General features: G+C 44.3%; 1 protein-coding gene across 3 annotated transcripts in view; it reads left to right on the top strand.

Moving 5' to 3' along the window:
* The window catches only part of IFT80 (intraflagellar transport 80), a 543739-nt gene that overhangs the window by 358152 nt on the left and 159043 nt on the right, over positions 1–26544 (top strand). For all 3 annotated transcript variants that reach the window (XM_069213254.1, XM_069213255.1, XM_069213256.1), the window contains exon 12: positions 18826–18989. In XM_069213254.1, coding sequence (XP_069069355.1) covers positions 18826–18989 — 164 coding nt within the window. The remainder of the gene's footprint in view (positions 1–18825; positions 18990–26544) is intronic.

Raw genomic sequence — 26544 nt, forward strand, 5'->3', positions numbered from 1 at the left:
CTGCCGGTACAGGTAATTAACAAATTGTCCTCTTTTTGAGGTTCTGCAGCCAGACCAGACTTCGTTTGAGCCCCCCCCCCCCCGCCTTTCATTGAGGCTCTGACAGATGCCTTGCTTTGGTCCACCAATCAATAGGCAAATCTCCAGGTGCCATCGCTGTGCTCCAGGTGACTTTGCTTTCCTGTCACAGCAGCCTTCACCAGAAAGTCTTGTACAGTACAGGCATCCACCAGCCGTTCCGATCCAAACTATTCTCTACCACTCCCCCGATAGGGAGCCGAAATGAGTCTCATTCCTCCTCTTTTCATCCACCCGTTTGGCCCTACGTTCTGTTAACGCCTTCTGTTTGGTGGGCCATTAGACTCATTTCCTTTGGGATTCGGTGGTACAGATCCTCCCTGGTGCACCTTGTACTGCCTCAAGTGATTCAAGATGACATCTGCACCAATGTTGCCATAGTCCTCATTCATGCGTGGTTGTGCTCGACTGGGTTCTCTAATGATATTCAGTCCGCTCTGACGGACGTGTTCTTTGATGGCAATCGCCTGTTTGGGGACAAGGCTTACTCCAACCTTAAAAGCTTCAAAGAGGTTAGAGCCACACTCTGAGCCTTTCCGCCTGCCTTGACATCTGCAACAATTCCATTGCTCCTTTTGTGGTTTTGGCAGAGGCATCCATTACCACCAGCCGTTCAGCCCTCACAGGAAACCCAGCAGTTTCGCTTGAGAGGCTGAGGTGCCTGTAGCCAAAGTCAGCATGCCGCATAATCCACTGTCCCTTTACCTTTCAGACCAACCTGCCAAACAGGGCCACAGCCACCCAGTGTGAGACAGATTCCACCAATTCCATCTGAGTTGCAAAATGATCACTGTGGACTGGTGGCTCCTACAAATGGATAAACCTTATCCTTCCTTTCTTCCCTGCTGCAGTTTCCAAAGTCCACCCGATGACTGACAGAGGATCATCTCTCCATTTTGTGTTGGATGGTTCAAGCTGTTTTGGCCAAAGGGGTTGTCGGAGGGTGCCTGTGCCAGAAGTAGGTTGTGATTGATATTCTGTGATAGTTATTCTGCTACTTTTTGGTGCCTAAGAAAGATGGATGCCTGGGCATATTTAAGCCCTGTGCCCTCTCAACATCTTCTTCCGGAAGGAGAAGTTTAAAATGGCCTCCTTGCCCCAGGTCTTGCCTGCTCTCGACCCTGGAGACTAGATTGTGGCTTTGGACCTACAGGATGCCTATTCCAACATCCATGTCCTGCCTGCTACTCGGATTGCCTGCAATTCATGGTGAAACAAGAGCAATTTATATTTGCAGTGCCTCCTTTAGATCACAAGTGCCCCTTGGGTGTTCACTAAGGGGATTCTACTGGTGGCAGCACATCTTCAAAGGTCCGGAGTGCTGTTCTTCCCCTACTTCGATGACTGACTGATGAAGGCAGGCTTGCCCCAGGTAGTCGACAGCCACCTCCAGGTGGCAGCAAGCCTCTTGTTATCTTTGGGGTTTAGTGTTAGTATGCCTAAGTCCCACCTGACACCTTCATTGGAGCCATTGTGGACACAGTTCATTTTTGTGCCCCAGGGGAAAGAGAGTCTGGGACATCCAGGCTATGATCCTGATCCTTCAGCCTCAGACCTGGATTTCAGTGAGGTCAACTCTGAGGCTGCTGGGACTGAATGCCTCCTGCATCCTGCTCGCAGAGTACGCTCTGCACTGGCATCTGAAGTCTCAGTGGGCCCAACATCAAGGAGACCTCTCCAGCCACGCTCAGGTTTTTGCAGAGACTGCAAAAGATTTGCAGAAGTGATTAATGGACTGTGATGGGTTATTGACAGACCCCTCTCCCTTCCTCATCCAGCCCTGACAGTGGTGATCGATGCATCACTTCTAGAGTCATGGCTCCATATCAACCTTCTGGAGCTGAGGACCATCAGCTTGATGTTGAAAGCTTTCCTTCCATCCTTTAAGAGGAGTTTGGTACAGGTGCTTACAGACAACAACACCGCCATGTTGTAGTGCAACATACAGGATGAGATGAGGATCACTGATCCTGTGCCTCTGCAAATGGCTGGACCACAAAGGCATCTTCCTGGTGATAAACCGCTTAGAGGGCTTATAGAATGTCAAAGCAGACGAGCTCAGTCATTGGCACCGTGCGGCACATGAGTGGCAGTTACACCCGGAGGTGGCACATGGTCTCTTCCGCAAATGAGGACAAATCTGTCTTCGATCTGTTCACCACTGCTGAGAGTGCACAATATCAACACTTCAGTTTGTTTGAGTTTCCAAGGTGTCTTATTGTTCAGGGAAACATTCTGCATCAAGTGAAACTCTGGACTCCTGTTTGCTTGAGCGCCAATACCACTCCTGCCCTGAGTTCTTAAGAATATCAGGACAAACCTAACACAAGTCATCCCAGTGGCTCCAGATCGGGAAGGTTGGGAGAGTATGGTATTTAGAACTCATGGGCTTGAGCGTATGTCCTCTGATCAGGCTGCTGGTCTGGGAGGACGTGCTATCGCAGCAACAGGACAGAATTCTGCAACTACACCTCTGCAATCTCCACCTTCATGCATGGAAATTGAGGGACAACAGTTTAACACCTTCAACATTCCTCGGAGGTGGTTGATGTCAACTTGGCTGCCAAGCATCACAATGAAAACTATATATGCCTGGTGTAGGGACAGGTTTGTGGTTCGGTGTGACACGCCAGATTGACCACTTCCTAGCCAAGTGATCTGACCTGGCGTTTTCCTCTTTGTCTTGTCTCTTGCCAGGCAAGGCTTTGCTTTGGGCACAATTAAATGTTACCTTTTGGCCCTCTTTTAATTGCTAGATCAGCCTTCCTCTTTAAATCACCTGTTGTAATGTGGTCTTTGAAAGAGCTGAAACTTGTGTTTCCCCTTCTACTTTTGCCTTGCCTCGAAAGAACATTAACCTGGTTCTAACCTACCTAATGTGCACTCCATTCGAGCCTCTTCACAGTTCTTTTCCGCTCCTCACTATTAAGATCATATTACTCATTACCATCACCTTGGTACGGCTTTTAAGGGAACTTCTTTGTGTCACTCCATCCTACACTTCCTACTTCCCCAACAAACTGGTTCAGCGGACTCGGGCATCTTTCCTGTCAAAAGTTGCCACACTATTCCACGTCAGCCAGAACATCACTCTGCTGGCATTCTTTGGACCCCAAGAGAGCCCTGAGCTTCTACATTGATTGTACCAAACAACACCAGGTGGACAATGAGCTCCTTGTGGGGTTTACTGTAGCCAAAAAGGCAAGGGTTGGTAGAAGTACAACCATCCCTTGCTAGTTGTGGTCTGCATTAAGATTAGCTACGTGCTGACCAAAAAGCAGCCTCTGGAAGGACTGCATGCTCATTCTACCTGGACCAAAGCTGTTACCACTGTGTTAGCACACATAGAGGGTCATTTTGACCGCGGCGGTCGGTGATAATGTGGCGGTAGTACCGCCAACAGGCTGGTGGTACTTACCGCCACATTATGAAATCAGCACCAAGCATCTGTGCAGAGCCAGACAGCACCATTTTCTGGTACACAGAAGTACTGCTAAAAGTTTCTGGGTCCAGCCTGATGACTGGGAAATATTCAAAGGATGGTGAATCTGCATCTAGATAGTCTGTACCACAACGAGCGTTACCGAGGTAAGTAACTTGTTCCTCTTATGTCTAAGTTCATATACTTGAGACCAAACATTGGTCTGTGTATTTCATAAAAAAATCTCCTCTGCTAGCTGTTGCCTTTCATTTTATTCCACAATTTTTAATGTAGACATTTGTTTTCAGACTTATGTATGCACACCTGGAGAAAAGCCACTGCTTTACATTTATCTTGCTTATATTTTATTTACTGACAAATACTTTTTTATTTAGACCTATTTTTGTTATGCAAGTTTTCCATATTATAACATTATACTTTAAGGTAATTTTGTGAACTCCCCCGAACTCCCATCCAGGCATAGCAAGCCTAGGTTTACAAATTAATTTTGTAAATACTTCACAATGCCTATTCTCCTTTCAAAACTCGGCAGTTATGTTTTTCTCTTTGAACCAAAACGGCTGCATGCAATGTACGTTTTATTTACTTTTCTTTCTGACCCCTTCCCTCATTTTCTACGAGTTCCAGGCGTTCCCCACATCCCATTATGCCAACACTCCCAAAAGTACTTTGCATAAGTGAGAACCATCCCAAACATAACCTGATCAAGAAAAATAACAGAAATCCTAATTTAAGATGAGTGCCGCTTACCTGAAAATGGTACACTAAAATCTCCTTCTCTATTTATAATTAAAGATTTGACTGCCACTCCCTTTTGCAGTGACACACAAAGTAAATCTTACGGAGGCACTATTGTTTGCTCTGAGGTAAGTTGTGTATTATATGGTGTGGTTGTGAGACCTCACAGTGTAATACACTTATGACTTTAGGACCCTTAGGTTTCTTTTGTAAACCCTTACCTGAAAGATGGATAGCTATGGCTTCGAGCAGTCAGGCGTGAATGAAGACATCAATGTAAAGCATTTAGAAGTATGAAAACAACAAAATAAGAAAGTCACACAACACTAATGAAATATGACACTAATTTATACAAATATATCTTATTTTTATGAAATATTAGACACCAAGCGAACAAAATCCATTGGTGAGTCCCAGAGATATAGATTTTTAAAGAAAAATGTATACAAGCATTGACAACTATTGCCGTTAACAGAAACTTTGAAAAACGTATGTAAAGTTGTGTTCAGCTGCTCCAGTTTACTTTGAACAGCCAACTCTGGCGGGGAGCAGGTCAAGGTTGCAGGTAGGAATTTCTTGGACAGATACCTTGCCACTAAAACAGTCTGAAGTCCAGTTCCAGGCTCTATGGGCAAACTGCCATAGACTTCAGTGGGAGTTGTCCTGATGCAAGACATACAGGATGCTCAAGATGCTAAGTGGTTGATGGAGAGTTTCCTGGAGCTACTCCTCGGTCCACAGTCCTGGTGGGGCACTTTGGCCACAGGGATTGATGTCTCTTAAAGTCCTGTCGGGTCCAGCAAAAGTCCAGTTGCCACTGGACTATTGGTCTCTGGTCACAACAAAACCCATGGTTCCCTTTGTTGAAAGCTAGCATCCTTCTTGGGTGACCAAACTGCAATCAGAAGCATGAGTCCAGGAGACTTGGGTGCAAGTTTTGAGTGTCGGTGCTGGGTCTCCCAGGCTGTATGGTGGCATTCAGTGGCGATCAAGTGCTAGTGGTACTGACTTGCCAATGTGGATTCTTCAGCTTATGTGGCCCTGGAGCTGTAAGAGGGAGTCAGCCAACTGATTCTTGGAGTTCACCTCTTCTATCTGAAGTGACTTTCCCACAAGCCAGGTATCATAGGTACAGTCCTTCCTCTCTTTGTTAGCCCAAGGATCAGCCGGTGTAGTCCAGCAATTGATGCAGCCTTTCTTACCAGATCCAGGGAACAGCAGGGCAGTGCTTTTTCAGTCCTTTCTCCAGTCCAGATGTGGCCTGAGTTTGGAGTGCTATAGATATGTAGAGAAAGTGTCCTCAGGAATGCTATGGTTACTAACCAATGGGCTACCAGGTCCGTTCTCGTTTGATGACAACTGCCTGCAATATGTGGCAACTACCCATCCCAGGATGGATTGTTATGCCCACTCTCGAAATGGCAGAACCCCTCTATTGGTGTATGGTGCTTGGTATCTTACCCTAGAAGTGTGGCTACATGCCCACCGAAAATCCAGTTTTGCAACTCTTTTCCCCTTCTGTCCCCAACACCAACCCGCCTACTTGAACAAAAGAGCAGCCGCTCTTGTGTGTGTCCATTATTTGCCATTCAAAGGGGATACCCCATTGAAGCTTGCCTTTTGGGCTCACACCTGAAGCAACTCCAACATTGTTAGCACGTTGCCCAGGTCATAGTTGCCCATTTGGTGTTGCCTCTTGAAGCCATTAAAGCACAGGTGCAATAGCATTGGTCCTCACACATGCTCCAACCATATAGATTCACAACTGTTGTGTCAGACTCTGGTGACAAGGATCAACTTCCTTCATACGGGTCACGGGCAGGTGGTCTTGGTGTGCGCTGTTGTCATAAACACCTTCGCCCCAATTTGTTACTAATCCGTATTTATGTAGGTATGCATATCTGTGGTATTTATATAGCACATACCTAGCTGATAAGCAGTGGAGCACTGTACTGTGTCAAAGGCAAAAATAGACAACTTGTGGTATGATGGTTTGTTTGTGTGTGGACTGTTACTGCATCATGATGTAGTGTTATTTAAAGAGGTGAGTCTGTAGCTCTTTCCTAATTTGGAGCACGGTTGCAGGTGTCTGGTGGTTACGTAGATATCTTTCCTGATTTCATGTGAGTAGATGGAGAAAGTCTGTTGCATGTTTTGTCTTTTTTTTTCAGTACTTCATCTCCAGTCTGATAGTGTCCTGGCTGCTTGCTGAGAATTGGACTTGTTGGCCATGTAGTCAGGAGTGTTGATCAGCATGGCTTTATAGAAGACATTGTTGGTTTTGAAGGTGGTACTGGCCAACAGTAGGAGCTAATGGAGTTCCTTCGTGGTGGAAGTGATGAGATCATATTTCTTCAGACCCTCAATGAGACATTTTGCAGAATAGGGTGGCCTTAAGGGTAGCCAGTGTAGAGTCTGGGGTGCCATTGATGAATACATTGCCACCATAAAGATATGCGAGAATGAGGGCTGTTCTCAACTAGCTTTCTGGGATGACCAGTTACCCTTATTTAGTAGATAGAGCTGGCACAAGGTTGTCTTGCTTTTGTTGACAATATTTTGCTTGAGTGTGAAATAGGAACTGTGGGTAAATCAGAGGGAATGGCATTGGGTGAAAGTTGTTTTTCAAATCTATCTAATCACATGTAATTTAATCAGATTTGAATTAGTTGTTGCTTGTTGTTCTTTGTTAACAGGAATTCGATTTCAGTAGTGTTAAGATTCAGATAGGTGCTGAATATCAAGGTCTGGATGAAGTTCAGACAACTTTGAGACGTGGGATGCTTGGAGTAGAGGAGTCTTTCAATTACAGTTAGTTGTGTGTCATCGGCATGATAGTGAATTTCGATCTTTGAGGGGGAAGAAGATAGAACCCAGAGGAACTATATATATATATATATATATATATATATATATATATATATATACACACACACATACCTGTGCACCTCAGGTGTTCACCGAGGTGATGGCAGTGGTCACAGCTCATCTGCAGAGATTAGGAGTATCAGTCTACCCTCATCTCGATGATTGACTGTTGATGGCAGGCTTACCCCAGGCTTTTGTCTCCTACTTTGAGAGTAAAGCAGACCTCCTGCATTTACTGGAGGTCACTATAAATGTGCCAACGACCTGTACTGGTGGCTAATGAACTGTGATTGGGTCAAAGGCATACTTCTCTCCCTTCCCCAACCAGACCTGACAGTAGTGACAGATACATCACTCCTGGGATGGGGCGCACATCTGGGAGAGGTGGAGATCCGAATTCAGACTCCACGTCAGCTTGCTTGAGCTCTGTGCGATCTGACTAGCATTGAAAGCATTTCTTCCCTCTGTCTAGGGGAAGATAGTGCAGGTGTTCATAGCCAACACCACCACCATGTGGTACTGCAACAAGCAGGGTGGAGTTGGGTTGTGGATCCTTTGTCAAGAGGCCAGAAGTATCTGGACAAAGCTGGAACAGCAGGACATAACCCTGGTGGTTCAACACCTGGCGGGTTCTCTGAACGCCAGAGAGGACGAACTAAGCCCTTGAAGCCTAGTGGATCACAAATGTCATCTCCATTCGGAGGTGGCGCAAGGACTCTTACAGCAGTGAGGAGAGACTTGGTTAGAACTGTTAGCCTCCAAAGAGAATGCGCAATGTCAGTGGATTTTTGTGCTGGAGTTTCCAAGGTGGCTATCGCTCAGAATGCTTTTCATCTCGAGTGGAATTCAGATCTCCGGTACGCCTTTCCCACTTATGCCCAGAGTTCTCAAGAAGGTCAAGAACAACTGGGCCCAAGTCATTCTGGTGGCTTTGGACTTGGCACAGAGAGTCTGGTATCCAGAGCTCCTGAAAATTAGCATCAATCGTCCAATCAGGCTGCCCCTTTGGGAGGATCTACTGTCACAGCTGCTGGAGAAACTTCTCCCCCCGAACCTGTCAACTCTCTGCCTTCTTGCGTGGAGATTGAGCGGCAACAGTTGATAGCTTTTGACCTTCCTTCCGAAAGTCTGTAATGGTATTCTTCCAGTCAGGCATCCCTCCACCAAGATGGTACATGCCTGCCGATGGCAACAATTTGTTAAGTATATTGGTACAGAACATTCTATTGACCCTATTTCTGCCTCTCTCTGATATTCTTCTATTCATTCTTACCCTTGCCCAGCAGGGCTCTGCTCAGGGCACTCTTAAGGTTTATCTCTCTGATCTGTCCGCCATCCTGTGACTGCCTGACCAAGGCTCTTTATTTAAGTCACATACTGTAAAAAGGTTTCTCAGAGGGCTTGTACATATGTTTCTCCCTTTATCATGCCTCAGTGGAACCCGGAAGGTGAGTGAGTTACAGGCTTTATCATCCAAGCCTCCTTATCTAACTGTGTTCCCAGTCAAAGTGGTGCTTTGCACCATATCCTCTTTCCTTCTGAAAGTGGGGCCCCCTATTTCTTTTTGGACAGTCTGTCACCATGCCCACCTTTTACGCTCCTCCACATCCCTCTAAAAAAGAGGAGGGTCTCCTTCTGCACCCACAAAGAGCATTGTCATTCTACCTGGACTGCACAAAAGAGTTCCGGGTGGATGACCAACTCTTCGTGGGGTATGTTGAAGCAAAGGATGGTCAAGCACTATGGAAGCAAACCGTTCCACCCTGGCTCTTTCTCTGTATTACGATCTGCTACACCCTGGCCAAGAAGCAGCCTCCTGAGGGCTCAAGGGCCCATGGCGTTGGCACGTGGAGAGCAAGCCCTGCACATCTGCAGGTAGCAGCGTGGGCATCTGGGCACACTTTTGCCAAACACTACTGTCTCGACAGTCCGGTCCACATGGATGGGCATTTCGTCTATTCGGTCCTGCTGAACGTCTTAGTGTAGGAAATTTGTCTGCAGCCCACAGCCGGGATAGTATTGCTTTGGTATCTATTCAAAGGTATGGAATCTGCAGCTAGAAGTCTCTATCAGATGAACAAGTTACTTACCTTCGGTAACGCATTATCTTGTAGAGTCATTATCTATCTGCAGACTCCTTACAGACCTGCCCATAACTCCCCGCTCTGCAGACAGATTTATAGGGTCAGGGATTCTCCTTTTCAGGGCCCTAGTTTGGACACACATTCGTCAGTTCACTGCATGGCTATGTGCTCCTAGCATGGAAAGTCATGAAAAGTAACTGACGTCTGCACACCTAGATGGCTCCTAAATAGGTGACTGTGCTGTCACTTCTGGCTCCACTGACGCCGATGAGTGAAACTGATCAAAGCAATATAACAGCTCTTAGGGGTACTGCTCACGCAAAAATCTTCCAGATTCAGTCTGACACCTGGGGAAATTAAAAGGTGTGTGTGTGTGTGTGTGTGTGTGTGTGTGTGTGTGTATATATATATATATATATATATATATATATATATATATATGTATATGTTCGGTGGCATGTGTAGCTGCAGATACACATGCTGTGCATTATCCGGACATCTAGTATTGGGCTCGGAGTGTTACAAGTTGTTTTTCTTCGAAGAAGTCTTTTAGAGTCATGGGACCGAGTGACTCCTCCCTTTCGGCTCCATTGCGCATGGGCGTTGGCTCCATCTTAGATTGTTTTCTTTCTGCCATCGGATTCGGACGTGTTCCTCTTCGCTTCGTATTTCGAATCGGCAAAGTTAGCTAAAGTATCAAAAATTTGCCGGTATTGTTATCGCTCGGTACCGGGTTAGTGTTAGTGTATCGGCACCAACATCAAAACCGATTCGGTGGTCCTTCGGTGCTCCCACTCTTCACCGAGGCCTGGTTGGCCCAACCACACCTGTCGTCCCAGACTAATGGACCAGACCCCCTTCCGTTTCTGTCCTAAGTGTCACTCAAAGTATCCTTATACAGACCAGCACCGGGTCTGTGATCTGTGATTGTCACCCGAACACAGAGAGGATACTTGTGAAGCTTGCCGGATGTTTTGATCAAAGAAGACCTTGAGAGATCGACGAGCAAGAAGACTGCAAATGGCGTCGAAACCGAAAGAACAGCTCGACGTCGAGGAGGAGGAAAGAATATCCATCCAAGAGACGGAATCGGATGAATCCGACAGTGAACAACCCTTGACGGTGCTACAAACCGTGAGTAAACCTGCCCCGTCCCAAACTCAGGGTCACACTAAGATACTTAAGGCCATTGGGATGCCACTGCCAGCAGGCCATGGCTCAACCCACCGAAAGGAAGGTGACCAAACATCGGCACCGAAAAAGTCCAAGGAGTTGCCGAGGACTTCCGACTCCGGCAGAGAATCCGGCACTGAACGATTTTGACACCGAGTGATCGAATCGACAAAACCCCGAAAAATCTCCTCGGAACCGAAAAAGACTCTAACGGCAGAAACTTTGGTACCGAAAAAAGCGGCCTCGGAGCCGAAAAGAAGCTCTTATACAGAAGAGCAAGGACTTTCTATGCAACTCAAGGAAAGACATTGATTTGAGCAAGAGTTAGGTATGGAAGAACCTGACCATACACAACAGAGGTTACACATCCAAAAAGAGACTGGCAAGATTCAGACTTTACCTCCATTCAAATTGAAAAGGAAGCTTGCATTTCAGGAAACAGAAATGCAGCCAAAGTGGTTAGAGACAAATCACCACCACCAATGTTCTCACCACAACCATCCCCACTGCACTCACCACAATTGTTACCAGTGGGAACACCTATAATGCAGTCACCCACACATACTGGGATGACCCAAGATGATGCTGAAGCATGGGATTTATATGATCCACCAGTATCGGATAACAGCCCAGAATGTTATCCAACCAAGCCCACACCACCAGAAGACAGTACTACATATATGCAGGTACTATCCAGGGCAGCTACGTTCCACAACGTAGCAATGCACACACAGCCAATGGAGGATGACTTCCTTTTTAACACTCTGGCATCCACCCACGCATCATATCAAAGCCTGCCAATGCTCCCGGGCATGCTCAAGCACGCGCAACAGGTCTTCCAGGAGCCTGTAAAGGGAAGAGCTATCACGCCTAGAGTTGAAAAAAAGTACAAACCACCCCCAACAGATCCAGTGTTCATAACACAGCAGCTCACACCAGACTCAGTGGTTGTAGGGGCAGCAAGGAAAAGAGCAAACTCAATCGTCAGGAGATGCTCCACCACCTGACAAAGAAATTCGGAAATTCGACGCTGCAGGCAAGCGAGTGGCATCACAAGCAGCCAATCAATGGCGAATTGCGAATTCACAAGCCCTGCTTGCACGCTATGACAGGGCACACTGGGACGAGATGCAAGACATCATACAGCGCTTGCCCAAGGAACACCAAAAACGTGCCCAGCAAGTATTTTAAGAGGGACAGGCAATCTCTAACAACCAGATAAGGTCCGCACTAGACTCGGCAGATACGGCAGCACGGACTGTCAACACGGCTGTAACCATTCGTAGGCATGCATGGCTGCGGAGTTCTGGATTCAAGCCAGAGATTCAACAAGCGGTGTTAAATATGCCATTTAATCAGCAACAGTTGTTTGGGCCGGAAGTCGATACTGCCATTGAAAAAATGGAAAAAAGACACGGACAAGGCCAAAGCCATGGGCGCGCTCTATTCCCCACAAGTCAGAGGCACCTTTAGGAAACCACAATTCAGAGGGGGGTTTCTGCAAAAAACATCTGAACCTTCCACCTTTCAAACCAGACCCACCTATTAATCACAATACCAAAGGTGGGGGGGGGTTTGTGGTTCATATACAGGACAATTCCCAAAAGGAAGGGGAAAATTCCAACCAGCCAAACCAAGCCAGAGCAAGCAGTGACTTCAATGTCACAACACCCCAACACTTGTCACCAGTGGGGGGGGGGGAGGCTAACCACATACTACCAAAACTGGACACATATTACCACAGACACATGGGTCCTATCAATTACCCAACATGGTTATTGCATGGAATTCACAACATTCCCTCCAGTTGTGCCACCACAAACGCACAGACTGTCTCAACAACACTTACCTCTATTACAAATAGAGGTCCAAGCACTACTACCAAAACCATCAATAGAGCTCGTATTCAATCACCAAAAAGGAACAGGCGTCTACTCACTATATTTCCTCATTCCAAAAAAGGACAAAACGTTAAGACCTATCTTAGATCTTAGAACACTGAGGGGGTCATTCTGACCCTGGCGGTAAAAACCGCCAGGGCCAACGACCGCGGGAGCACCGCCAACAGGCTGGCGGTGCTCCCTTGGGCATTCTGACCGCGGCGGTACAGCCGAGGTCAGAAACGGAAAACTGGCGGTGTACTGCCGGTTTTCCGCTGCCCTGGGGAATCCTCCATGGCGGCGCAGCTTGGGATTCCGACCCCCATACCGCCATCCTGTTCCTGGCGTTTTTGGCCGCCAGGAACAGGATGGCGGTATGGGGTGTCGTGGGGCCCCCGTAAGAGGGCCCCACCATGATTTTCAGTGTCTGCAACTGCACCCGTCACATCCCTTCCACTCCGCCGGCTCCATTCGGAGTCGGCATCCTCATGGAAGGGTGTTTCCCGCTGGGCTGGCGGGCGGCCTTCTGGCAGTCGCCCGCCAGCCCAGCGGGAAACCCAGAATACCTGCGGCGGTCTTTTGACCGCGCAGCGGTATTCTGGCGGTCCCAGCCAGGCCGCCGGCTTCCGCCGCCGGCCAGGGTCAGAATGACCCCCTGAATCTCTTCATCAAATCAGATCATTTCCACATGGTAACACTTCAAGACGTAGTTCCCTTACTAAAAAAGGAGGAATACATGACAACATTGTATCTCAAGGATGCGTATTTCCACTTACCCATCCATCCTTCTCACAGAAAATACCTAAGGTTTGTAATGCAAGGCAAACACTATCAATTCAAATTGCTACCATTCGGAATAACAACAGCCCCCAGAGTATTCACAAAATGCCTAGCAGTAGTAGCCGCTCACATAAGGAGACAGCACATGCACGTATTCCCATATTTGGACGACTGGCTAATAAAAGCCAACACTCAACAACAATGTCAATTTCACACGCAATACGTCATAGAAACTCTACACAAACCAGGGTTCTCTATAAATTACCAAAAATCACATCTGCAACCATCCAATATACAACAATACTTGGGAGCAACACTCAACACACAAAGGGCAATTGCCACTCCAAGTCCACAAAGAGTCCAATCGTTTCCAAAATGTAAGATCAAGCATACAACCAAACCAACACTACACGGTAAAGTTTGTAATGAAACTACTAGGCATGATGTCCTCATGCATAGCCATTGTCCCAAACGTAAGATTACACATGCGGCCCTTACAACAGTGCCTAGCAAAACAATGGACACAAGCCCAGGGTCAACTTCAAGATCTAGGGTTGATAGACCGCCAAATACACACTTCGCTTCAATGGTGGAACCCTATAAATGTAAACAAAGGGCGGCCATTCCAAGACCCAGTGCCTCAAGCTATTATAACGACAGATGCTTCCATGGTTGGGTGGGGAGCACACCTCAACAATCACAGCATACAAGGTCAATGTATCAACAAAAACTACTTCACATAAATCACTTGGAACTGCTAGCGGTATTTCTAGCATTAAAAGCGTTTCAACCACTAATAGCCCACAAACACATTCTTGTCAAGACAGACAACATGACAACAATGTACTATCGCAACAAACAGGGGGGGGGACACTCGTCACAACTGTGTCTCTTAGCACAAAGGATTTGGCATTGTGCAATTCACAACCACATTCGCATAATAGCACAATACATACCAGGCATTCAGAATCAGTTAGCCGACAGTCTCAGTCGAGATCACCAGCAAACTCACGAATGGGAAATACATCCCCAGATCCTACAGGATCACTTCCACCGCTGGGGAACACCAAACATAGACCTATTCGCAACAAAAGAAAACGTAGAATGCCAAAACTTTGCGTCCAGATACCCACACCCTCAGGCCAAGGGCAATGCTCCATGGATCAGATGGTCAGGGATATTTGCTTACGCTTTCCCCCCCTCTCCCACTCATTCCTTATCTGGCCAACAAACTAAGTCAAAACAAACTCCAACTAATAATAATAGCACCAACCTGGGCTCGCCAACTGTGGTACACAACACTGTTGGATTGATCAGTAGTACCCCACATCAAACTACCAAACAGACCAGACCTGTTAACACAACACAAACAACAGATCAGACACCCAAATCCAGCATCGCTCAATCTAGCAATCTGGCTCCTGAAGTCTTAGAATTTGGACATTTAAATCTTCCACAAGAGTGTATGGAGGTCATTAAACAAGCGAGAAAACCTACAACAAGACATTGTTACGCAAACAAATGGAAAAGATTAGTTTGCTACTGCCACACTAATCAAATTCAACCACTACATGCCTCCACAAAGGACACTGTAAGCTATTTATTACACTTACAAAAGTCTAATCGTGCATTCTCTTCCATTAAAATCCATCTCACTGCAATATCTGCCTATCTGCAGATTACACATATAACATAACTTTTTAGAATCCCAGTCATTAAAGCATTTATGGAAGGACTAAAATGAATCATACCCCCAAGGACGCCACCAGTACCTTCGTGGAACCTTAATATTGTATTAACACGACTTATGGGCCCACCATTCGAACCCATGCATTCTTGTCAAATCCAATATCTGACTTGGAAAGTAACCTTTCTAATAGCTATCACATCACTTAGAAGAGTGAGTGAAATACAAACATTTACTATTCAAGAACCCTTTATACAAATACATAAACATAAAGTGGTTCTCCGTACAAATCCAAAATTCTTACCAAAGGTCATATCACCATTCCATCTAAACCAAACTGTGGAACTCCCAGTCTTCTTTCCACAACCAGACTCAGTAGCTGAAAGGGCCTTGCATACATTATTAGACATAAAGAGAGCACTAATGTATTACATTGACAGAACAAAAATTTTCGTAAAACAAAACAATTGTTTGTAGCTTTCCAAAAACCTCATGCAGGCAACCCTATATCCAAACAAGGCATTGCCAGATAGATAGTTAAATGCATTCAAACCTGTTACCTTAAAGCAAAAAGAGAATTTCCTATTACACCAAGAGCACATTCCACCAGAAAAAAGGGCGCCACAATGGCTTTTCGTGGAAATATACCAATGACAGAAATTTGTAAGGCAGCCACCTGGTCTACGCCTCATACATTTACTAAGCATTACTGTGTAGACGCGTTAGCAACAAAACAAGCCACAGTAGGACAGGCTGTATTAAGAACATTATTTCAGACAACTTCAACTCCTACAGGCTAACCACCGCTTTTGGGGAGATTACTGCTTTGTAGTTTATGCACAGCATGTGTATCTGCAGCTACACATGCCACCGAACGGAAAATGTCACTTACCCAGTGTACATTGTTTGTGGCATGAGACGCTGCAGACTCACATGCGCCCTCCCACCTCCCCGGGAGCCTGTAGCCGTTTTTATTTGCATGAATTGTAAATATGTAAATACATATTATTTTAATACACACTATGTACATACATTACTACTCCACTGCAAGGGCACCTCTAGTATACTCACAACTCCTACCTCACCCTTTGCGGGGAAAACAATCTAAGATGGAGTCGACGCCCATGCGCACTGGAGCCGAAAGGGAGGAGTCACTCGGTCCCGTGACTCGAAAAGACTTCTTCGAAGAAAAACAACTTGTAACACTCCGAGCCCAACTCTAGATGCCAAGATAATGCACAGCGTGGGAATCTGCAGCGTCTCATGCCTCAAACAGATGTACACTGGGTAAGTGACATTTTCCATATATATATTAGTATATATATATATATATATCTATATTTATATTATCTGCTGGCGGTTGCCAGTCCGTAGTTATAGTTAGGACCTAGTTTCTATAGGAAAAGCATTTTTTCTTTCGATAATAACTTCAGAGACGTTTCAAATTAGTATGCCAGTCACTTCAGCTTGCTGTCTCTAAAGTTTTGGGGTGATCCGTCAAGTGGTGCATAGAAAAGGCGGGGTAGTCCAACAGCACTTAATGGAATTACACCAAATGTGTTAGAAAACTAGATCTTGGTCCAGAAAGAGTACTTTTTGTAATTTGTTGTAATCTGTTCAGTAGTTTTGGAGTTATGTATACCTAGAGAAGTGGATTCTGGTGGATTCTCTGATCCATGTGCCAATAGCAATGCCATGAATGGATAGCCGCAACCTGAGAGGAAAGTTGCAACCGCCATTTTGCGCATTGGTACTCTATTCCCAGCTGGGAAACTAAAACGTAAAAGTGATAGAAGGGGTTGAGACTAGAGGTACCCTTACCTTTTCCTTTTTTTAGCATGAAGATCCGTGGGTCCACCTTGATCCTCATGGATTCTGCTGGATCTGTGGATCCAGGACCCAATTTTAAAAAACACAATCACTCACACAACTACTCATAGACCCAGAAAACCACTCTCACACTTTCTCACAGATCCACACAGCACTGACACACTGACACACCGACACAACACACACACACACACACACACACACACACACACACACACACCCATACAGTCACTCACACATGCACTCACAGACTCACAAAACCACTTACACGCCTACTCAGACTCACACAGCCAGTCACACACCCACTTAACCACACAGCCACTCACACACCGATATAGCCACTCACACACCCACTAGCAAACCCACAAACCACTCACACACCTACACAGCCAGTCTCACACACACACTCTCACCCCCCCCACACACTCACTCTCACCCCCCCCCACACACACACACACACACACACTTACACCCACCACACATTCACACAACCACTCACACGCCCAGGTTACAGGGACGTTATAGTTACGTAGTAGCATTAAAAATCGTATAAATTCACTGGAAAAAAAATAAATAAATTACAGGGACGTTATAGTTAGGAACTAAAAAAAATTTTAAACCTTAGAAATTCACTGAAAAAATAAAGATTACGGGGACGTTTTAGTTAGGTTCACGTTTTACACTCCCAGAACCATGGAAATTCCAGATTTATAGTTAGACCTGCCTCCAGTAACTGTAACTTGAGCCCTAGGGTAACTATAACTTGCGCCCTCATTATGCACAGCTAAGTACCCCACATCAAGACATCTTCTATGACGTCGTTGGTAAAATCACTCAATCGTTTGTAGTGAAATTATTGTTGAGAAAACTGTGAATGGCGGGGTCACCACTTATAGTTACCTTAGGGCACGAGTGATAGTTACTTTAGATAACTGTAACTGCTGAATTTCTATGGTTTTGTGTATGTGTAAAATCTGAACCAAATTATAATGACCCTGTAATCTTTGTTTTTTTTTCAGTGACTTTATATATTTTTTTCTGTGCTCTTTAATATACCAGGTCACTTATCCTCTTTTCCCTCAAGGGTAAGTAGTAATTGTCTATAAGACAGAAGATAGAATGCATCAGATCACCAGCCATCATATCTATCTTCTAGCTGCAGTCTACCCGGTTATCCTTCTGTCTGTCCCCCTCTTTACACTTTATTGTAGCACCAAACATAATTTGCCTTCTAGGTGGTGTAACCTGTTCCCCTCTTGGTTGGATGAACAACACCTCTGCCAATGCTCTCCTTTTTTTAAAATTACCTGGACTCTGTGTTTCTCTGTTTGGAAGTTTTGAGTATATTGTGAGTAGGTTACCTTGGGGGTCCCATTTTTCTCTTTGATCCTAGCCACCAAACTGCTCTCTTTTGTCCTTTGCTGCTGAGGACTGGTGGCTTCACAATATGCTAAGCAGCTGGGTGAGGACATATTTATGGCTCAAATTTGCGGAGGGACACCCAATCCCTAGTCTTTATCTTATGTCAGAATGGTCAAACTGAGTCACTGTGTTGGAGGGAAATAATATGGCTTGTGATATTAGCAAATTCCAAGCCTTAACAGGGAGACAGCCCCTACCGCAACAGACCTCTGGTGCATTCAATCTGGCTAGCAACATGTGCACTACCATCAGCATGTAAGAGCACTGACAGTTTTGTTTGGTTTGGCATCTTCTCACTGTTGTCCTATTGGTTTCTGTACTCCCTAGTCCAATTCCACTGGGCCACCCATCCCCTCTGTCTAGTCTGCGTACATTGTTGTTATACTTCTAGAAAAAGGGCAAAGGCGGAGCAGGACATAAGTGAAGAATGGTCTTGGGGTAGTTCAATAATTTAAGTTTGTTTATCATTGCTCACTGCTTCTTCTTACAGGAGTGGGACTGACAGTCCCACAAGTGAGAGAAAAGCAGTTGATAAATAATGGGCATAAAAGCCACTGCATTGTATGGCTTGTAATGAAGTTACCCTCCTGCTGTAAGTAATAATTGTTGGTTGTAATTCTTTTGCTATTGCAACTTAAGTTTGTTAAATGCAGTTTGGATCCTTATTAACACCCAAAGCCCTCAGCATGGTCATACTTTGTCTTACATTAGAAAAGCCTCAAAAATAAATTTACAAAAGCACTGCGACCAACATATTTCCATTGGCATACATCAATATGTTCAACAGCAAATATCTTTGAACATTTTTCAGTCAGTGAAGTAACACTTTATTTTATCTTTCAGGCATTTTCTCCTAGTTGATGGTGGGAGCTTATTTTTATATTCCTATGAAGGAAGACTCATTTCTTCTCCAAAGTTTCCAGGGATGAGAGCAGATATACTAAATTATCAAACTGTCTCTCTCAGCAATGATACCATTGCCATAAAGGACAAATCTGATGAAAAACGTAAGCTCAATATTTTTATTTTATCAGTTGTTGATTGGATTTTACATAGTGCTTGGTTTAAACATTTCTGACAAATTGCCTGAGTGGAATTTCTTGTCTCTGTGGAATTGGTTTCATTATGAAACTAGATCACAAGTTTGAATGTGTGTACTTAAAATCCAATGTGTTTCCTTTCTGTTCTAGCATATATACATTGAATATTGTAAGACATTGCTTCAAGTCATAGTAACCTAAACATGCACACACCCCATATCACAGATAAGTTTAATTACAATTGGAGCTGGGTTCACTTAACTAGCATTAATTATTTATTGAATGAAATTTATAACAAATGTAGTTGTCATATAGATTTCTCCAACCCTGCTAAACCTTGCAAATTGAACCAATGAAGCACCCCAAATGAGGAAACTATATTTTCGAACATCTAGGCACACAGTGGTGCTGAGGGTGCCTCGATCCATTACTATAATGTCACAGAGACTACCAGACTCGAAACCAAACCACCAGTTGGTGTGGATATTCTCTCCTAAGACAGAGGACAAAATTGCCATCATCATCAATTCCATCACCGAAGGGCAAGAGAAAGCAACTTTTGCAAAAATCGCCTTTGAATAGAACACCAATGTTGAGCTGTCTGTCGACAGACCCTGTTGATACCATCGATAAAGACCGTACCACCAGTGACAAAAGGCTACTGTACCATCGACAACAATACCAACATCACAGATGAAAACTACAAAGTCAATAGTGAAGCACATCCATCGACAGAGACAACACCATCGAAGGTGAAGTCCATCTCATTGCATCGACAAAGAAGGCCCTTTTGTCGATCATGACTCCATCGACAAAGCATGTCCTGTTGACGACAGTGGTACTGTCGACTAAAAAGCATATCTCTTCTCGGCTGACGACCACTTTGTTATACAGCAACACATGGGTAAGAGTCAAATTATCAGCTAACTGGCAACCTCAAAGAAATTCCACACCAATAAAGTTCTGAAACAGGGCTGCATCCTCGCCCCCTTGCTCTTTAGTCTGTGCATGGCAGACTTATAAAGTAATCTAATAGTACCAAGGATTTGCCCAGTGGCCTGATGAAGCGGAAAATACAAATTCTACAATATTCAGATCACATGGTGATACTTGACAACACCCAAATTGGCCTTCAGAGCTTGCTGGATACACTCAAACAATACTGTGCAACAAATGATATTACCATCAGCCTAAAAAAGGCTAAAACAAACATCTATGTCAAATACCTGATTAAAAGGGCTCCTGGTTCATCGGAGAGGCAAGACTAGAAAGAGTAACAAGTTTTAAATACCTCAGTGTTCTGCTTGACAAAAGAGGGGGCAAGAAAGCCCAGCTAGGCTCTTTGAAATTGATGGCAAAACATCTTACAAGCAAGATGGGTCAGGTCAAGAGAAGCATTGCATTCATCCCAAAACACAAACACCCTACTAATGGTGGCGACAACCAAGCTGATGCCAACACTAACATTTGTGACAGTGGTGTTTAAGTGTCTAGATAAACAGTAATGTATCTGTTATCGTCGCCTATTTGAACTCCAATGCTGCACTTCCCAATCACAAATAAGACTAGAATTTAAATTATCAAAGCAGGAATTTGTCCTGTGGGCCAAATTTGTTTCAAGGTGCAAACTTCGAAAATGGCTCCAATTGGCTCAATGAAACATCTGCTCTCTGAGAAATTCCAAGAGCTTGGCTCTGTATAAGGCCAGCTCATGGCAAACTTTATCAAGGCCGTGAGTGCAAAACATCTAATGATTAATAACACCATACCACAGAGAATTACAGGCAAATAATCAATGAAGCTATCAAAGACAAACTCATGGGAACAGGCTCTCGGGGACCTAAAAACAAATACCAAAGCAGCTGGGCTGCAAATCTTTACTTCCAAGGTATTCTACCTGATTCCCTGAGTTTGTCCCTCCCGAACCACGCAAAGAACAGCCTCTTGAGAATGTGCTTTGCTCCAATTCCCCTAAGGGGTTATTGGTATGATCGTAAAGAGGGTGAAGCTCATAGACAATACAGATGGTACGGTACATCAATAGAGTCCTTAAAACATGCATTTTGCATTTGTGAAGTTCTTAAACCTTTGAGTTGAACTTGGCTCCGACCAATGTGTCGCATTTTAAATGTGATGACATGTGATGGCCTTATTCTTTCAAGCACAGAGCACTTTTTGTTCTCCTGGACTGCACCTCCCTGGTCTGCATTTGAGCAGCAGAACCTAGAAAGCACTTTCATCTATAAGCACTTTAGAACTGCCCTCTGCTATGTGGTTTACAGGAATAAGGGCCTGCACGAGGCGTAAACTTAGAACTGTGTCTGGCCTTGCGTTTCCCTTGTTGGATGAAAGTACATCTGCCATGTCAGCTAACTGGGAATGGGGTGCCTAAGCCCCCTCGAGGGGATTACAAATCTCACAATTTCCTCTTTTATGAAATATTGTTTTTATTGTCTGATTATATTTCCTATTTATGCTGATATGTTATCATGTTAATTAATTGAACATCAGTAAACATACTTGATTTCACTTCGCTAACAGCATGGTCCTTGGCTATGATGGCTACCCCTTTCTGTCTCAGCCACATACACCTATTTTGTCAATTATACCATTGTTATCCCTGGTATCACTGCTAAGCATTACTCCAGAGCCACCTACTAAGCTGTCAGATGACTCATCTTCCCAAGCAAGTTGAAAGAGGTTACTAAATCTACACTTTTGATAATGATAGTCTCTCTGATGGAGCTTCACAGACGTAAGGTCCATATGAATTAGACATCTACTGTGTTCGAGGACTGAAGACGACTAGGACAATGAGTAGCCAGGAGGTATAGTAGACATTAACCTTACAGGCCAGCTCTGTTCTACTCTCAGGGGCCTGTGTTACAGGTACCCATGGATTCAGTGCGACAACCTATGACGGACGTCTATGACAGGTTCCCACTTGTAGCTGACCCATTACAGTGTAAAACTCAATATATGGACTCTGATGCGAATGATGATGATTCTGATCAGCAAAAAAGGAATGAGATACACAGTGAGGACCAGTATGAACAGGAATGGGACTATTGGGCTCTGACTGAAGACCAATCACAGCGCACAGACATTCTCTTCCAAATAACATTTATCGCTTCCATTTCCTAACTCATGTAGAATCCAGATAAATCAGCCTTTCTATTGCCTATGTGGAAAAACGTCATTGTTTGGTTTTAAGGACATATCAGGAAGATCAATTGTGTCTGTTCCTAGTCTAGACTACCTCTGTAAGGTTTGGGCTGCATGAGAAATTCACTCACAGGGACAGCATTAGTTTCTACACCAAAGAGAAACTATAGGGTTCCAGATTCTGCGCCAGGCTGCTTATTGATTTAGATAATAAGCGATTTGGTGATCTCTGCCGAGGCGCAAAGAAGCTCACACAGTATGGTAGCACAGTGGCTGGTTTTCGTAGAGCGCAAAAGTAAGCACTTGAACACAATGGGCAAGAGAATTAGTGTGTTTGGAGGAACATCAGTTAAAATAGTGAATGCCATCACTATTGTCCAGATAGGAACAAAAGCTGTGACACGACATTACACCCATCCTGAAAAGGCTGCTGTAGGAATATTGTGACCAGGTGAGGTCCATTATTAAACAAGACAAGGACACTTCATAGACTCTTATAGATGCAGCTCTAGATGCTTCAGCTATTGTTTTTCACCAGATTACGAAAGGGACTTTTTTAAGGAGTGGCTGTCCAAAAAGTACTTGGGCAGCACCTGTTTGGCAAACATGTGGATTTGACTCTCCAGGCTATGAAATCTATACTGCTACAGCCAGGCCTCTTGTTACCCTGCAGAGAAAACAAGACTAATCATAGTATAGCAGATGGCCTTAGGGACATTTATTGAATTGGATCTTAGTGCAATTTTCACCCCCCCACAGGCCAAGTTACTACCCTCAGTCACAGCCTACATCCAATATGTTCGATTGAGGATGGCACAAAAGGAAAGACTAGGACCTGCACTCTAACAGGGAACAGCACAAAGCCCAAGGAATATGACTTCTCAGACAGCCCACTGGCCTCATCTCCCACGAGGGTAGGGGGAAAGATACAGGATTCTTAATCAGCGTGGCAGAGAATAATATCTGGTCACTGGGTGTTGTATATTGTAACTTATAGACACACTACATGATTTCTAAGTAAACTATCACAGAAGCCTCCAAGAAAAGAACAAACATAAATTATATTTAGAGGCTCTGTGACTGGAAATCATTAAGCTTCTTTATAAGAAATCATGGAGTCAGTCCTGAATGCCAAAAGACATCGCTGTTTTTATTCCACTATTTTCCTTCTCCACAAGAGAAATAGAGAATGATGTCCCATCCATAATCTAGGGGCACTGAACAAATTCGCATATTTTGTTTTTTTAAGCACATCTTCGGGATAATATCTCTGGTGGGCATCCTTCAGCATAGGACTGCAACTTTTAAAAACCTTGGGTCTCCCTCTAAATGAGAAAATGTCAGTGGTCACTTTGTCCATCGATCCTGTTTCTAAAGACAAACATCCATACAGACACTCTAAAGGCATATATTTCATAGAAAAGGGATGCAGAAACTACTGAATCTAACACAGCATGTTGGAGAAATCTAATATAACTAACAAGTATAATGTATTGTCAGGAATATCTTCATGCATTGCTTTAGTAACCCTGTGCAGATTAGGAATGGGAACTCTGTAAGAAGAGTTAGATTTCCTGTGGAAGCAAGTTTCGGGTCAGTGGGACAACCAGGTAAAGATAACAGGAGAAATCAATCAAGAGTACATTGAAATGGTGGAATAATAAAAACATCAGTTATGCAGGTCAGGATCTGTATTTGATGGAATCTCAGTTTCCACTAATTGCAGCTCTTTGAAAGGTTGGATTACTCACTTAATGACTCTCACAACAAGTGGTGTGTGTGGAACCGCCCACATTAGCAAAACCTTCACATAAACATCCTCACTCTTAGCAGTCGGACTTGCTTTAAAAGCTTTCTTACGTCTGATAGCGCATCAGCTGCTCTTAATAAGAACTGGCAAGATGGCACCTTGAGTAAAGGAAACATGTCGCCAAGCTGTCACGAAGGGCAGCTTGGTGACAGGCATTTTCCTTTTCAAAAGTGAGATACATCTCCCCTAGACCTATCCCTAACACTGGAAAATTGGAAATGGCAAACTTCGTAAGTAGGTAGTGATTCCATGGTACTGGGGAGGGGTAGGAGCTTTTGATTTCTAGTCAGGTAAATTTACTTACACCTTTCCACCATTGCACTGATACTGAGAGGCTTTTGGAAGCTGAATAGAGAAGTGTGCCAAATCATTCACATTGCACCAGCATGGACCTGGCATTTCTGGTTATATGTACTTGTCGAATCTGTTGATAAATACTCTAATCACATGTAAAGCAGATCTTTCATTCCTATCCAAGATACATGACTAGGTTCTTCACCACGATCTAACTACCTTGCAACTAATATCCTGACTGCTGCAAACCTAGAATAATGTCTCCTTAACATTCTGGCAAGCAGTCAAAGAATTCCCTATGCAGCCAAAGTGACTTCTACCATCAAAGCCTGTTCTCCAAAATGGAAAGGTTTTTTTCATGTTTGCTGCTGCAAGGAGCATTGACCCTGTTACAGTGTACCCTCATGAAATCTTGTCTTCTCTTCACCTGGAAAAAAAATCAGTCCTAAAAAATTCCTTGGTTAATGGACACTTAGCCTGAGTCGCTGCATACCTTAGAATTCCAGATTCGCTTCCACTCTGTTCTAGTGCTTTAATTCAAGCATGGGACTCTGAAAGATCTAATGCTGAAGAAGAAAAATAAAGTTTAACTGAAACTACAGTTCTTCTGCATTGGTGCATTTGATAGATGTGCATGTGCCTCGCTTCTCCCTTTTCATGAGACAATCAGTGTGATTCAGCTAACCTCTAAAATTGTAAAAGTTGGTCCCCTGACCGTGATTGGAACCCAGAGCCCAGCCACCTCATTGACCAGAGTTTTGGACGTACATCAGGTGGATGTACTACTTACTCGAAGAACTTGAAAGTCTTACATGGTATTTGACCTATTGTAAACTGCTGTGTTAATATTGACTACCGAAGCTTCCTAACCTGACATCAGGGAAAAATTTAAGCATGTGAATCTATGAAAGATATCAATGTTGAAAAACTGTAGTTACGGGTAACTTTTTCTTCTTCTAAAGCACAATTCTCTGCTGCAGGTGTTTAAATTTTGATGAATTTTCTTCTGTTCTTTCCCTATAAGATATCATCTTAAGATGCAACCTGTTCATTTGTTTCCTTCTATTGTAGAAATGAGATCTAGTACATTCCATGCAAGCTCCTTCAGTCATCCACAGTTCACTCTGTTGCTCAATATCAATTTCTGCCATTAAAATTTGAACAGATTTGTTGTCTGTAAAACAATACATACTTAATGATTTATCTGCTTCAAACGTTAGATTGATCTTAGCAAAGGTTTTACACATTTTCTGTAAGTGCTTTATTTACTTAATTAACAGTGCAGCCTACTGTTGTGCTTGTCATTGCAATGGGATTACAATGCTTTGTTTGTAATTCAACCACATTCATTATTGGTGCAGATGTGTGATTTAAAACTAACTGATAAATAACTAAGGCCCAAGACTCTTTTCTGCAGGCCAAGAATGGCTGGGAAATTAGTTCTGTCTTCCCTTGTGATGGGCCAAAACACTGTGTTGATTCACAGAAAACTATTAGATCTAATAGAGACTTCTAGCCGCAGATTCCTTACCTTAGAATATTCCCCAGGTATCAAATTAGATTTGGAAGATTTTCAAGCGTACCCCTGAACGCCGCTAGGTGGCGTGGTTCGGCTACGTGTCATCAGCCACACCAGAAGTGATATGCGCAGTACTTAAATAGGTGCCACCCCAGCGCTCTGACGTTAGTTCTTTCCTTTCCACACCACATAGCACTGATCTGGTCTAAAATACCCCTCAATCACTTTTTAACTGCCTTTTGTCTCTATTTTGTCGACTTTTCTCCTGGTATGAGGAGTGTCACTGAGGAAACTGTCTGGTTTCAAACCGTGTGGGGCCTGTTGCAGGCAAATGTCAGTTACAGGCCTCCACATGGTGTGTTTGTGGCGCTTGGAGTGTGACCAAGGTTCCGAGACTTGCAAGGACTGCTGCGCCATGCATCCAGAGGCACTGAGGAAGCACTCCCTCAGGCTCCCTACTGCCCGATGTCGATCACCTCTGCAACACTTGAGGTCATAATTGCGCAGAAGATTTTGGGACCATTCATGGAGTCCTCCCCAACAGTCGTCGTCGTTCTCCAAATCATCAAGAAAGTTGTTTAAGTCACCAAACATGAGAAATCGAAGAAGTCAAAGAGGTCTTGGACTTTTCCGTGTTCCAAGTCTTCCAACGAGACATGAGAGCGTCTGCACTCCAAGCCCTGTGAGTCAACAGAGCCTCAACCCAGGTCCGCTCTGTACTTCCCCGATTTTTC

This window comes from Pleurodeles waltl, chromosome 11 (genome assembly GCF_031143425.1).
Source record: "Pleurodeles waltl isolate 20211129_DDA chromosome 11, aPleWal1.hap1.20221129, whole genome shotgun sequence".
In the NCBI taxonomy this organism is placed as follows: Eukaryota; Metazoa; Chordata; class Amphibia; order Caudata; family Salamandridae; genus Pleurodeles; species Pleurodeles waltl.